The sequence below is a fragment of the Suillus bovinus genome, assembly GCF_016758785.1.
Source record: "Suillus bovinus strain UH-Sbo-P2 chromosome Unknown EDB93scaffold_15, whole genome shotgun sequence".
Lineage (NCBI taxonomy): Eukaryota > Fungi > Basidiomycota > Agaricomycetes > Boletales > Suillaceae > Suillus > Suillus bovinus.
The window spans coordinates 28,007-41,999 of NW_024542071.1; the positions used below are offsets into that span (position 1 = coordinate 28,007).

Below are 13,993 nucleotides of genomic sequence, written 5' to 3' on the forward strand. Positions count from 1 at the left end.
CAGAGTTAAAAACAACCCGGAGATCAAGTTTGATTTCAACTTTGGACTCACCTGGCGCGTTGGTAAGTCTATCTCTCCGCCACATCAGTCAAACTCACCGGAGCTAGGTTACGGAACACCCAACGCGTGTTTTTCGCCAATCGGCCCTGCCGCTGAGAAGCTTGGGCAGTGGGTTGGACAATACTATCGTCAAGGGAAAATATAGATCCGGAATCCGTGCTGGTCCTAGTAAAGTAACATACGATCAACTTTGGAAGTCAGATTTCTGGTCTTCTGTCTGGATCTCAGCACCTGCCGATATCCGGTTTCCAACTTGAGTGTGATGTATGCATATCGTGGCATGGGAAGCTCGTGCATTTCTCCACGGAGTTGGTATATCACTCAACACGTGCATCAGACGAAGCATTTGGAGGTGTCTGCGTCCATTTTCCCGAGTCATGCGGTTCAATAACAAGTGAGCATATGTATCATCTCAGGTTAGGACGCCGGTCCGACTGTGCTTCGTGTGCAACTCTTTAACACCGCTTTCCCTTCCTCTTCCTCTGCTCAAGGGCACTGCTCACATATCTTTCCACAGACTCCGGACTCGCAAACCTTCTCACAGTCTCCATCGTATAAGATTCGGCCAGCGAATAGTTTAAAGCAATGACCTCCGTATCTGCAACGCATCGAAAAAACATCTTACTTGGATTTGCCGGAGGATCCACCATCGAGCGTTGTATACGCATCAGATAGCAGAAATTGCGTTCACCAAGGTGCGCATGCAAACTCCAGCACCCGTACCCAGTCCTTGTTATCTACATCTATCCTTCAAAGTAAAAATCGACGAAGATCGCGTATCTCGTCATCTTCTCGGCGGAGTGTATGCGTAAAGCGTCCTCCATATCTATGTGTCCTGAAGTACCCGATTTTCTAGGGAATGTCGACTTATTTGGTTTCATGGTGGTTATAGTCATGTCGAATTGACAGAACTGGTGATATAGGAATCTAGCTGTACAGCTATCGACCTGTATTTCCAATTCTGTGACGATAACCGAATTGAAAGAGAAAGCGTGAAGGTGTAGAATGATCAATGATGACAGTCAGGGATGGGCTAGGGGCTTTTGGGTATGTATAGCTTGGAAACGTTTAACAGCGACGACCCTCGGCGACCTCGCTCCTCGCTTGCTCACCAAGTAATTTAGTTGAACGATCATCTCTCACAGCACCCTGACCATGTAACAATCTAGGGCTGTTCAATTCATTCAGTTCACCGAGCGTCGCCAAATCAAGGTGAACCGAACTGAAAGATTAAGTGAGTCAACCCACTGCTCACCGAACTGGTGCACAACTAAAACTTAAAGCTGAGTTAGTACTACTTTTCACCATCGCGCCTCGCGCCTTCCACTCCTCAAGCTCTACTTTGCCTACCCTCCCATCCGCCACCTGCCTCTGTATTCATCGCCTATCATTGCGTTTCTTCTCTGTTTTGATTTCTTCTGCTGTTTTGCGATAAACTAGATGGCTCACAATGAACTACCCCCAGGCTATCAGCAATACGATCTTGTACAACTCAACTCATAGCCAATTCTCCCCAGTGACCTGCCTCCTCGAGTATGTCCTTCGGAATGTCCACAAACACATTGCTGCACTAATATTTCTGTGAACAGTACTACATGACACTGCTATCTTCCCACTCGCATTGTGTGTTATTCTTCTCCTTATGACGAATAAAACCATTGAGTACCTCCTCTTGCGTGATCTCTTACCGTATTACATGGTCACGAGCTTACCCTCCTACGCCTTGTGCCTGCCGCCACCCTGATGGATGATCTACATCCTTGCACACCCATGGCTCGACTGTTTTGTGCCCGACACCTACTACTCATTCATGTGAGCTTCCCGGTGCTCCAACGCCTGTTTCTGATGTCAGTCACAATTTAATTTATCTCATGCATGTAGTCAATGCATTTGTAGACGTCTTCGTAGTTTGACTTGAGCAGGAAAAATTTAAGGATTTATTGATATGTTAGGGCCGTTGTAATGTGACGGACTGCAAAGGGAACCAAGGCCAGACCTTGGCCAGACCTCTACAGGAAGGCTACCGTAGACTCTATCTATCGAGAACACGCCCGAGGACTACCGACTATGAGCCAGGACTCCTGCCACCGCACCAGAACACCTGCTTCTGCGCCCGGACTTGCCTAGGTCTGATGGGACGCCCCGCTCTATCTGCCCATCCTCGAAATGCAACCGGCCGCGGTTGCACTATGAAAGACGAATGTGTGGGACTCCGAGCGCGAGGACCTGCGCCAGACCACCCTGGTACACCTACTACCTGGCCGCACACCACAACGAGCGGGCCATCGAGCAATATTTAAACTCCGCCTCGGCGAAGCCCCAAACCCCAGGCCAGAGTCTACGTAATATAAGTAGAAATAACCAAGCTAATATTTCCCGGAGAATCGTTTGTAAATCCAGAGCCCAGATCGAGTTTTTCCAGTTCTGCCGTTCAAACGTTCACAACCGGTAAAGGCCTTGCAATCAACGTCGTGTACCCTGAAGGGCTTACCGGGTTTTTGCGTGCGTTCCTAAGTCTGAGAGGAAACCATAAGGATTTACTGGACAGCTTCCATTAGCATCTTCTTCCCTCACGGAAAATACAGTACTCTGATATCTTTTTTACTCGAGGGCTACGTACGAGTGCCTTATTCGCTTTGCCCATCATTGATATGCATTTTCTGGTGGTAGGATCCGTCCCGTAACTCCTTTCTCTCTGTCGCGCGCGTGCACGTGCACAAGTAGTGAGAATTGGGAAAAAATGATTCAGCTCTGCAATCACGGTGTCAGTAATCAGGAGGTCGGGCATGTGTCCTCTGTACATTGTCAGTATTTGAGGCTTCAGGCCAGACAGCACTTTTTCTGCTACACGTTTGCCTTCACAAAATCGCTGACCTGAAGTGAGAATAACTTTGATCGCGTGAAATAGAAAATAACCAAGAGTATACATACAGTAGCACTGTCACCCGAAGGGGATCGCTTGTAGGATGACATATAGGATGGATCCAAAATTTGCACGTACGTGCATCTGGGGTAATCTGCTGGCATTGCAGGTATTATGTGGTCGAATGTGGCACAACCACGCAAGAAGAATGTCAGGACACCTTCAAAGCTTGTACGTTCATTCGCTGACGCGGGGCTAGTAAAGAGATTTCGGTGGATCAACAGTGGACAGGTTCTTTTTAAAACCATAAAGGTTGTTCAGTTATCCAGCATATAAAAGAAAGGTGTTTTCCTACTAACCCTGCAGAATTATTTAATCTCGTCTCATATCCTCATACATACACAATGCGTTTCACCTGTGCAATTATCCTCGCCATCGCTACTGCTTTTGCATCATCAGTCTCTGCCACCCCCTTCACTGATTCCAGGGCCGAAAAATGTTCCACTTGGTGCTGGAACAACGGAGCATGCCGGGGCTGTACTAAGAAGACCTGCGTGAGTATTCGTAGTTTTCCTGGATTTGATAACATAGCTCACCTGCATAGCAGAACTTTCCTTTATGCGAAGTGAGTCGCGTTTCTGCTTTCCCATCGGTGAAGCATAGCCGTTGGTACTGACGCGCGAGTTATAACTCCATTAGAAATAGATCACTTAATCGACACGCCCTCAGGAAATCATCGGTGGAATTGGCATAAGTTTCCTTCAATTGGGAAATGTTAGATAAAATGTATAAGGACGCAAAAAGAATACTATCGAAGAGCGTGCAGGACATCCTATGGCGCAGCGTCGATGACTGTTCCTGCTGAATCACCGTAGATGAACCTAGGGCTGTAGATTGTACAATTATGAGTCTATATGCGCACGATGTACCCAATAAGAACACACCTAGGTCCTATATACAGCTGCTTGCTTTGACTTTGATTGTGTCTCAACGACGTTCGACAAGATCTAGATAGGCACAATTTGAACAGAAAAAACGGCCTAGTTTGCTGGGGTCAGTAGCAGCAACACACAGAAACAAGGGTCGCCCTTCAGGATCTTGACACAAAGGTCGGCCGCTCACATATGCCGTCTTCCTTTGCATATGCGCGTCCTTGGTGAATTGTGAATCGCCGCAGAAGTGATCTTCTGGCGATAAAGAATCTTCTAGGAGTCAGAAACGGAAGCGAAGGGAAGTTGAGGCTGAGGATAGCAATATATATTATTGTCGTTGATACGCCCTTCTTATTGATGTGTTCTCTGAAACCTGCGGTACTTAGGGGTCGGTGTGTACCCACACCCGTGGCGAGTGCGGTGTTGGCGGGTACGGACACGGTGTTGAGTTTCCGACCCGCGGTGTTACCCGTGCGTAACCCTGCAAATTGTGATCCAAGTTTCATATTAAATTCATAGGGAACGTGGAAAGGCTGGGGTCGGATATACCAGAGGGGACCAATCAGATGGCCTTAGTAGTTTAAATACTTCTGAAACTCACTTACGCACCAGTACATCACATGATCACTTTGCTACAATGTTTGCCTTGGATAGAACACAGGAAAGCGAGTGGAGTTCGTGCCATGTATATGACTTCTGTGGATCGGAAAATTTCAAAGTCGTTGGGTATTGCCTCAAGAATAAGACGACATGTTTACAGCGGACGCTGCGGCCTGGGCAAAGACGTAGTCCAGACTGGTCATGAGTCTAGTCTGAGTGCTGATCGATGTTGCCAAAAATCACTTGGCTCCACTGCAACCAAGAAACCTGTGATCACGTGTTCATTCCCATATCCAATTGGTTTCAGTCCTGACATAGCCTGATATTCAGTTTCAATTTACTCATAGCCGTAGCACTCGCTGCATCGAATGAGTCTCTATGGTGTTTACTCGCCTCAGTTACCTGTAAGTGTTGTATGTGCATGTAGTATGCTGACACTCAAGATTTACATTCACAGCAAATTTCATAATCTATTCCTGCACTGAAACTCTGCGATTTCGCACCCCCCGCGAATACCGATTCTCGGTAAACGACAATATTGTATTCGAAACCTCGTCGCTCATTTTGTCATCCGTTGGTTCTTTGCCTTATGGCATCGTTTCCAATGTTTCATACGCTCATAATGGCCTAGCGTATCATATGGACCGGTCACCGCGGGAAGGTGAGACAGAAAAAGAACACTCAACACTGGTAGTTGCTGATTGTGCGATGTTAGAACACGCTGCGTATAGGGTTAGTGCACATCAGCTTTTGACATTGACGTTCGTGCATAGCTTTTATCTCGGTATGGTGACCCGACGAGCGAGGCAGTGAGCGATGGAGTGGGAACAATGCGACAGGCCGCGCTGTAGGAGTAGGGAGTTTGAGAATCGAGGAGCTTCCTTACAGGTTGCGTTGCAGAGGGTATTGACAATCTGTGTGGGGCAGGTGACTTATCTCTTTCCTTCGTTTATGTATTAACAACGCATTCTATTACAACCCCGGTCTTTGCCAGCGAGGCCAATCGCCGCAAATGTAATGCCTACGCTAATCGAGGATTGATTAGTGTTAGACAGCTACGGATCTACCGGGATTTAGTCATCAATCGAGGGGCCTCGAGCCTGAAGCAGGAATAAATACCCATCCCACATTACAGTGGTGGAATATAAGATCCTGAACGTCATCGTTCCATGTCCACAAAGTACCCCCACTCACTTTCACTCATCCTTGAATATGACCCTAGCCTCAAATGATCCCAGCTGGTGGCCGATGATTAATTTCTCTCATCTAATCTCTTATTTCATAGGTATGAAAGCTAGTTGTATGATGACGGTCGTCGTCTCGATCTAACCTGGATTGCGCTTTTGCAGTGTCAGCCTCCTCTGTGGTGATATACGACTGGGGTGAGCATAGTACACATCGAAAAGCTAAACATATGCTCATAGTATCTCCAGTACTGACACTTGGACGAGAGGTACGTTGATCTCATCACCGGAACAGCCATCTTGCTCAAAATCGTATCGTAGGTTGAACTGGTCTGGGTGAGCAAAGTTCCACATCGGAAAATAACAGGATATACGATTAATTCGGGGTAGAGGCAGCGCCGGTCTCTCATGACCACTCTATATATCAGCGTATGTCGCTCGAGTTATTATGAGTGTCGACAAGTTGTGCTGACGTCAAAGTATACTAGATGCGCTATATCGGAATAATATATGCTATGTATGTTTGAAGCTAACATGATGATACTACTAATAAGCTATCGCTCACGATCAGTAACAACATATTGTGTATGTCCCTTTGCATACAGTGTGGTTGGCTCCTCTGACCGACGGCATACAGGGAACCTTCCATCAGTCTCGCAGACAGATGTAGTGAGTATTCTGCGTTGATGCCTATTATTACCCCCAATCACCTGCTTACGTACAAGGTGTGAGTGATATTCTCGACCGGATGGTCGCTTCAATATAATGACTATAACAGGTGTAGGTTTTCTTCGAGTGTCTTGTTCTACGAAGCACTAAATGGGTGTTTCAGGCAATGTTACCAACTTCGCATTAAATTCGGCAAATGTGGTCGTGACGGCCATTCTGGGCGGTGAGCAACCCAGGTGCAATACCTCGGTGATATCGACTGACATATCATGTCAGTCATCATGATTGTTCGATTATATGCCATGTATCAAGGATCGAGAAATATGCTTATCTTTCTCATCGCACTCTTCCTGGTTGTTAACATTACCTCTGCAGTGGTCGCTGGAATATATTTCAGCAATACTTCAGGGGGTGGGTTCTAGTTATGTATTTAAAAAAAACAGGCTGACTCAACGAATATTAGAGGAGCTCATTCTCTCCGGCACTTATCAATGCAGTCACAGCTCCACGAGTAACCCGTATCTGGTATCAGTGATCTACATACTCAACACTGTCTGGGAGGTGTTCGCGCTGTGTCTTGCCATCTGGATTGCCATAAAACAATTCCGTGACTTGCAACAATTCGGACTAACGACCTTTGGGGGCTGTCTCACAGCGTTAATGACATCTCACGTGCTTTACTTTGCAAGGTAAGCTTGTGATTTGACTTGGTTATCTTTGCCGCTGAAGTTCCGCACAAACTAGTTTCTTTGCTGCGTCTTGCTTGAACTTCGCTTCTTTTGCTCCAGCAATTGCGGTATGCCGATTATTCGCTGAGTGCGATTTTTATTCATCATTTTTATAGGACTCAGATTCGATTGGAGTTGTCATATATTCTGGCAGTAGTGTCATTATCGCCATGGTGCAGATGTTTATATTGGGTCCACGTCTCATCCTTGACGTTCGAAAACGCCACGCCAAAGTTGTATACGACTCTGACGCAGGAATGGACGTGATGCCGATGATTTTTCAGGAGCATTCCCAAGTGTAAACTAGCATTCACGTGTAGCGCAGGAATCTGGTGCTAGCATGGAGACATTTCTGGTACTTATGTAAAGAAGTCATTTCTTGAATATGGTTTACATTAATATTGTAACATGTGATCATACGCATGATACGATTAATACAACGAGCGTCATCGTTGTGCCAGCGAAGTCGGCCCCCAGCGGCGTAAAGGTGCTTGAATGTTTGGATCCGACAAAACCCTCTTTCCACTAAAGTGGGAGTCGGGGATTAAGGACTGACTATTTGTATGTACTGAGTGAGTACAAAGGGAAATTAGTGTTTTTGGCAAATTACTGCCATTCGCCGTGGCCCGTGGCAGAAGTACAAAAGGTACTAGAGGATGCGTGAGACGTATGTTAGAATTACATGTTTATCCATGGCTAAGTCTGTTAATGTCAACCAATGGTTTCTTGTAGTCGACAAATAATTCAGCTCTGCCTGGTTTTGCCGTGGCACAACCCTAGTTCTGCCATGTTCTGCCGGCAGAACTGCGCACAACACTAAGGGAAATCTATAAGTAGTGCTTCGAACCGTTACAAAGGGAATTCCATAGTCGGTGTCCACTGTGGCTAGCGGAGTGGGCAGAACTATTCTATACTGGCAGAACCTGACATATGCGGGAGTTCCGCCACATTCTGCCGGAAACGTTCTGCCATCCTGGCAGTGCGACTGGTTCTGCACACAATACTAACGATGTTGTAAACTTTGCTGGCATTAATTGCAGATATGAAGGCACATTAATGCAACAGCAATTCCAGAGAACAATATAAAAGCCAACCGTTTTCCTACTATTGCCTTCAGAATTACCTGATCCCACACACACGAGTCACAAACAATGCATTTCACCTCTGCAATTGTCCTCGCCGTCATTGCTGCTTTAGTATCATCAAGCTTTGCCATGCCCACTAGTGATGCAGCTAGCTCCAGTCACGATCAATCATGTCCCACGTATTGCCTAAGATTGTCAGACTGCCAAGTTAAAGGATGCTCTCAGAAAATATGCGCGAGTATCAGCATTTTCCTGCACCTGATAACATGACTCACCTGCATGATAGCACCGTCCAGAGTTTTTCTGCACAGTGAGTCACATTTTTGCTTTCACATTGGTGGGGTATGGCCGTTGATACTGATGCGCGAGTTACTAGTGATTTGTAGAGTAGATCGACGCAATGTGCACCCGCAGTAACCAGTTCAACTTGAAAGAACTTGAAAGTCACTCGTTCTCTCAGAATAAACTGCGCTGCTATTAGTATTTATCCCATTCGAAGAAAGCAGGGCCGCATGTGAATATGCCTTCGCAGTTCCATACTGGTCCCTTCAGGCCCTTGGCTAGTATCGAAAATCCACGGCGAGTCCGGTGAGAGTGTGAGGTGAGGTGAATAAGGTTATGCGGGGTTTGAATTTTTCTTGTATCATGTGACTTATCAATGTCGCCTCCACACTCGAATTGGAGGATGGAGCCTGGTTCAGAAATGTCATATATCATTAGGTTTTGTTTAGATTGATTGCCAGTCGATTCACGGCTCTCCCGATAACAATTACCTCATTCAAATATTCACTCCCAAGCCCTTGGGTTCGATTGGAGGTCAAGCAAGATTCCGAACGGACTCTCTAGTATAATGCAAACCACCACACCACGTTCGAGCTCGAGCTAGCGATGACCGGCTGATGCCTTCTTCAAGTTACCAATTGAGTTACCATAGCACTTGATTTTGGAAAGAAAAAATGGTTCACTATAACCTGTTTCCGACGAGCACGCTATGAGTATACACCAAAAGTGTGGGATGCTATAAGGTTTATGGAAGACTGGAGTTTTTCAATGCCGCTTGGGACACAATATCGGACAAGGGTGCGTGAAGCGCTACTGCGCGTCGTTTGATTGTGTCTCGTTGGTAGGTATTCACCTCTATGGATTCCCGATGCTACCAACTTGAATGACATCTGAGGAGATGCACAAAACCGGTGATCCGGACAACAGTGACATTGCATTGTTTGGTGGGCTTTGCTTTTATGGTTTCAGCCTTTCTGGCTTACGTTTTTGTAGAAATTGCTTCGTAGAGCTTGCTTTACGAAGCCTTTTGGTTTAAGGGGCATATGTCCATAGAACCTTCGTGCCACGAACCCCCAAAGTAAGCCGTATGCACCTTGGCGAATACTCTCTATAAAATGATGCACAAGATACTGTTCCCCAACTGCCCACGTATTTTATTTCCCATTTTATGAACTGCCGCTAGGAGGACAATTGTGCATCACGCCACAAAGATGCTCCACTAGCAGAGTTCACAAAATGTACCGCAGCTATTCATATTTGTTCTTTTGATGCACTTACATGGCCTGTGGCAAGCGCCTCTGAAATTTGTGGTCTCACGGATCCAAGTACTCTATATTTCGTGTCGACAGCCTTGCCCTTCCTTCCATCTCTTTCCATCTCCGAGTCTCCATTACTCCTACCTGATATTTACTGTGAATGAGTGTACGGATGAATGTCTAATGATATCCGTACACTCATTCACAGTAAATATCAGGTAGGAGTAAATGGAGACTCGGAGATGGAAAGAGATGGAAGGAAGGGCAAGGCTGTCGACACGAAATAACGATATGCGTACACTCAATAATCGAGTAATCTTCAGACGTCTGGCTAGACGTTTGAGCACCCCAGAACATTTTCTGTACGCTACGGACGAAATACTGAAATTCGATCACTTGTTCGTGAATATGGGTTTGTGTGATAGATGTGAGAAGCTGAGGCTTTCAGATAGTATGGCACAAGGGATTAATCAGACGCTCGAATAACCAACGGAGGCTGCTCTTATATACAGGTAATGTACGAAGCTTGTGATACTTTAGAACAAGCAGTTGATGAAGTAAATGTTTCAGATTGTGACCAGTTTCAGTTGTAAGCTGAGACATGCATTGTACCTCCACACCTCTTACAAGCTTTGAATCTCACACATGTCTGTTAGTACTTGCGTACATGCTGCAATCTCATGCATGTCTTTTACCATACAAGGTAGTAAACGGCCCTCGCCGGCCATACACAGTGCCAGAGTCTTTTTTGTTGATGCAGGTGATACATCTGACGATCTGAAACCCAGTCAAGTGATCCCTACTAAAGAAGAACATAGAAGATCAGTGTCAGCGAAAGAGTTAAAACAAGACATCAATCATGCTGGCGGCCTGGAAGGACAGGAATCTGAAACGTCAGTCGGTCCGAATAGGCCCGCTCTTCCACGGATCGACTTATGAGTCATAACCAAGTCTGGCATTGACCGCGAAATGATACGAACTCTCAAGATATCACGTATCATCCCACAGCAAACCATCTACAACTACATCCACAAGAGAAACATGTCCTCAACACCATCCCTACCGAAATTCGTCGTCTGGGCACCCGATTACACCGACGAGGGCGCTCTCCAACGAAGACTCGCAGTAAGACCTGCCCACCTCGAGAACATCAAGAACCAAATCAATCGAGGCGTCCTGCGTAACTTTGTTCTGCGCGAGTCTTGTAACTAGCGCTGAAGCACCTCGAAATTTCACAGGAGTTGGCGGAGCGTTCATGACGCCCGAATCCGTCGACGCAGCCGCAGCAGACAGAAAGTTTCGTGGCTCGTGCATGATTTATGAAGGCGAAAGCGTTGAGGCCGTGCGTAAGCTCGTGGAGGAGGATCTTTATTATAAGACTGATGTGGTATGTGTCTTGGCTGTTGTGATGTGAGTGATGTTTGAGCGCTGATTGTTATGATGCACAGTGGGACAAGGAGAAATTAGTCATTCTCCCCATCGCATTAGTAACGGCTCTTCCGCCTGTGCCTTCTTGATCAATACCCGCAGATAACGACGATACTACTTATAAATGATGGATGCTAGCAATAGACATGATATGACACTCGTCTCTGCTCGATCGACTTGTCCGTGGTGTATAAACCAGGCTGATCCAGAGCCTACTAGGTGATGAGATACCGCGCAATCGCAATCTTGATATCATGATGAAGGGCCGCAACGAAGCCCAAACCTTTTGCATTTCTTCCCCCGCTCTTGATCCCCAAGATAACCAAAATCGCATTGTCCTTTCGAAGCCATGAAATCACTTGAACGAAAAATTTCAATGAGTCACGACGTCCCTGCGCGATACCCTAGATTAAACATTGGACCAACAAGTCACAAAGCCAGCGAAACAATAGTACGATGTGTGATCTCATCGATTTTCATACCTTCGAACCTTTTTGTCTTCCCGAAAGAGGCATCGCAACCAAGATTTTGTCGCGGAGTTTACACGCCAAGATCACCAGCCAGCGAAAGAACGCGAACGTTTTATAATACCATGACTATTATGTGCATATGCAACCTAGATCGTGAAAGTTCGTGACGAGATACATTGTACATTGAACAAGAAAAGGTACACATTTGGCGAAAGAATACTGCCATTTTAATGTGTTTCGTAGTTCGATGAAGAAAGTAGGCGATACTAGAAGATTATAGAAAACCATTGCAAAACGGAATGAGAACATGGTATATATGATATGATGGAGTGAAGATATGGCAATAGAAATATGGAATGCCAGCAAAATGTCAACGATGCAGAAATGATGAGATTGATTGTAGATGATGCGTGGGTGGGTATACGGCGAGACGCGCATGATATAATTAAAATAAGCGCTGTGGATATCACATGGGGGCGGATGATGCCGCGATCATGTGAATATCTCTGGGGCAAAGCGGTCGAGCAATGTATAGCACGGGAAAGCGAGATCGATAACATTATGGGAAATGGGGATAGGATGAAGCACTGATGATTTTTCGAACTCATTACTGCGAGACCCAGCAAGCCGTCGAGGATGCTCTGTCAATAAAATAGAGCAGGGTCGATGGCAGAATCATCAGGAATAGCATAAGACGGCTTCCAACTCGCAGCAACCCGCCGCGTTGACGAATACGCTGCACCAGCAGGGGGAACATAACCAGACTGTGGTACAGCAGCGGTGTTTGTCATCTGTGTGAAGATTGACGCTTGTGCTTGTTGTGGCGGAGGGGGAGGGGCGCCCACCTGCGGCGCCTCAGCGTTTTGCGATCCACCCTCACCCGCGTCAAAGTTGATGAACTGCATCATATCGCGCGTGAATGCACTCGGCTGACGCTGACGTTGCGCCGCTATATAAGCCTGAATATCGGGATCAGGCTTGAAGAACGACGTGAAGTCGTCCGCCGCAAGCGATGTGTTGATGACCGTGTCTGCGGGATTTACGGTGCCAGAAGGATTCATGGTGGCGGAATGGGGTTGCTGTGATGTCGCAAGTACCGCCTCCATATCGAAACTATTATAATAGTGTTGGAGTTCCTGTGACTGCGCATCAGGCTTTGGAGCCATATTCACTTCGACCTCCCCCTCAGGCTGAACAAGGGCATCTCCAGGGTTGGTGTTTGCAACGTCCACGACACCGTCAGATGACAACATCGCCTGAAGAGACCTTTCAAGGTCGTGCATTGACCCCAGATTGTTAGCAGCTGCTAGGTCAAAGCTCAAGAAATCCTGAGTTGCGTACGGAAATATTAGTGACGGTGGTGATAGCGCTGAGAAGCAACGTACCTGCGACTGGTAATCACAAGTTACCTCTGATCCATCAAAGTTATCCCACTTGGGAGCAGGTTGTTGGGCAGCTCCCGAACCAGACGGCTGCGATACGTTGTGCTCTTGTGGAACCTGCCATTGAGCATAGGCAGCCTGCGGTTGTTGCATAGGCATGTTGTATAAATCATGGGAATAAGGGAATGCTTGGGAGAATGACGGAAGACCACCATAAGGCTGCTGTGAGTGCTGGGGTTGCGCATCTGGAACGAGAGATCCGTGAACTGACGGCATCTCATTCAGTCGTGATAGAAGATCATCCGAGAGCGATGAAGATTCAGAAGCTGATGAGGGACCCGGTGATGAAGCAGCTGACAACGGTGGCGATGGACCTCCGGCTCCAAACTGCATTTCCGGTGTGGGATAGGCGTAATTTTGGTAAGCCGGGACGTTCTGGACAGGCATCATGCCGGGGAGAGGGTAAGGAGGTGCATACGCCATCGCTGGCACGACGTGTTGTTGTTGATGCTCTTGCACTGGCTGTACAACTGCTTCGCGTTGCTCCTGTGAGGGCCCGGCAACCGCGTTTGCGCGACCGCGAGTTTTCTTCTTCTCCCGAGCGCGTTCCTTGCTCTGCCTTTTCGCTTCCTTCAAGCGCTCCTTCTCCTCCTTCTTCATGGGTTGGAACCTGTAATCAGGGTATAGACGCTGGTGCTCCGCCTTCTTCGCGTCTGCGAGACGCTCATACTCTAGTTTCACTGCATCTGACTCATTTCGCCACATGTCGGAAATGAGTTTTGAAACGTCAGCCTGCGCTCTGCTCCGTTGACCAGGTTCTGCTGGTGGTAGAACCTTTATCTTATCGGAGCGATAGAGAATCCAGGCGTTCGGAGGTCGAGGCGGTTGTGTCTGAGGCCTGAGTTCTTCATCATCTGTTACGCGACCTTTTCCTTTTGATCTTATTGGACCTGTCATTGGGTGCAATGGGTGAAGAGCGTAGTATAAGGTGTATAACGTGAGGTTCGGAGGTTGAAAGTTCGTTTGAATTGAAGGATGAAAGTTGTGGTTAAGA

At 46.9% G+C, this 13,993-nt stretch overlaps 3 protein-coding genes across 3 annotated transcripts; 1 reads left to right on the forward strand and 2 right to left on the reverse strand.

The window, feature by feature from the left end:
* Nucleotides 1–10,569: 10,569 nt before the first annotated feature.
* On the forward strand, nucleotides 10,570–11,591 carry EDB93DRAFT_1133837 (uncharacterized protein). Its single transcript, XM_041449050.1, has 3 exons — nucleotides 10,570–10,839; nucleotides 10,898–11,046; nucleotides 11,108–11,591. Exons 1-3 carry the CDS (start codon nucleotides 10,629–10,631, stop codon nucleotides 11,174–11,176), a joined length of 429 nt encoding a protein of 142 aa, XP_041309486.1. The 5' UTR covers nucleotides 10,570–10,628; the 3' UTR covers nucleotides 11,177–11,591.
* Nucleotides 11,592–11,646: 55 nt separating this feature from the next.
* Nucleotides 11,647–12,098, reverse strand: EDB93DRAFT_205974 (uncharacterized protein). The gene has a single exon (XM_041455694.1). The coding sequence runs from the start codon at nucleotides 11,993–11,995 to the stop codon at nucleotides 11,687–11,689; it is 309 nt and encodes a 102-aa protein (XP_041309487.1). The 5' UTR covers nucleotides 11,996–12,098; the 3' UTR covers nucleotides 11,647–11,686.
* A 103-nt stretch (nucleotides 12,099–12,201) lies between these two features.
* Nucleotides 12,202–13,896, reverse strand: EDB93DRAFT_1248537 (uncharacterized protein; the record flags this gene model as incomplete). Its single annotated transcript, XM_041452730.1, has 2 exons — nucleotides 12,202–12,885; nucleotides 12,943–13,896. The coding sequence occupies 2 exons, from the start codon at nucleotides 13,894–13,896 to the stop codon at nucleotides 12,202–12,204; spliced, it is 1,638 nt and encodes a 545-aa protein (XP_041309488.1).
* Between the last annotated feature and the right edge of the window lie 97 nt (nucleotides 13,897–13,993).

What these genes read in the sequence shown, in the direction of transcription:
- EDB93DRAFT_1133837 (XM_041449050.1), top strand. Translation starts at nt 10,629, where the DNA reads ATGATACGAACTCTCAAGATATCACGTATCATCCCACAGCAAACCATC. An exon ending in AATCAATCGAGGCGTCCTGC is followed by an intron (nt 10,840 to 10,897) that starts GTAACTTTGTTC and finishes GAAATTTCACAG; the next exon opens with GAGTTGGCGGAGCGTTCATG. An exon ending in TTTATTATAAGACTGATGTG is followed by an intron (nt 11,047 to 11,107) that starts GTATGTGTCTTG and finishes TATGATGCACAG; the next exon opens with TGGGACAAGGAGAAATTAGT.
- EDB93DRAFT_205974 (XM_041455694.1), bottom strand. Translation starts at nt 11,995, where the DNA reads ATGCGCGTCTCGCCGTATACCCACCCACGCATCATCTACAATCAATCT.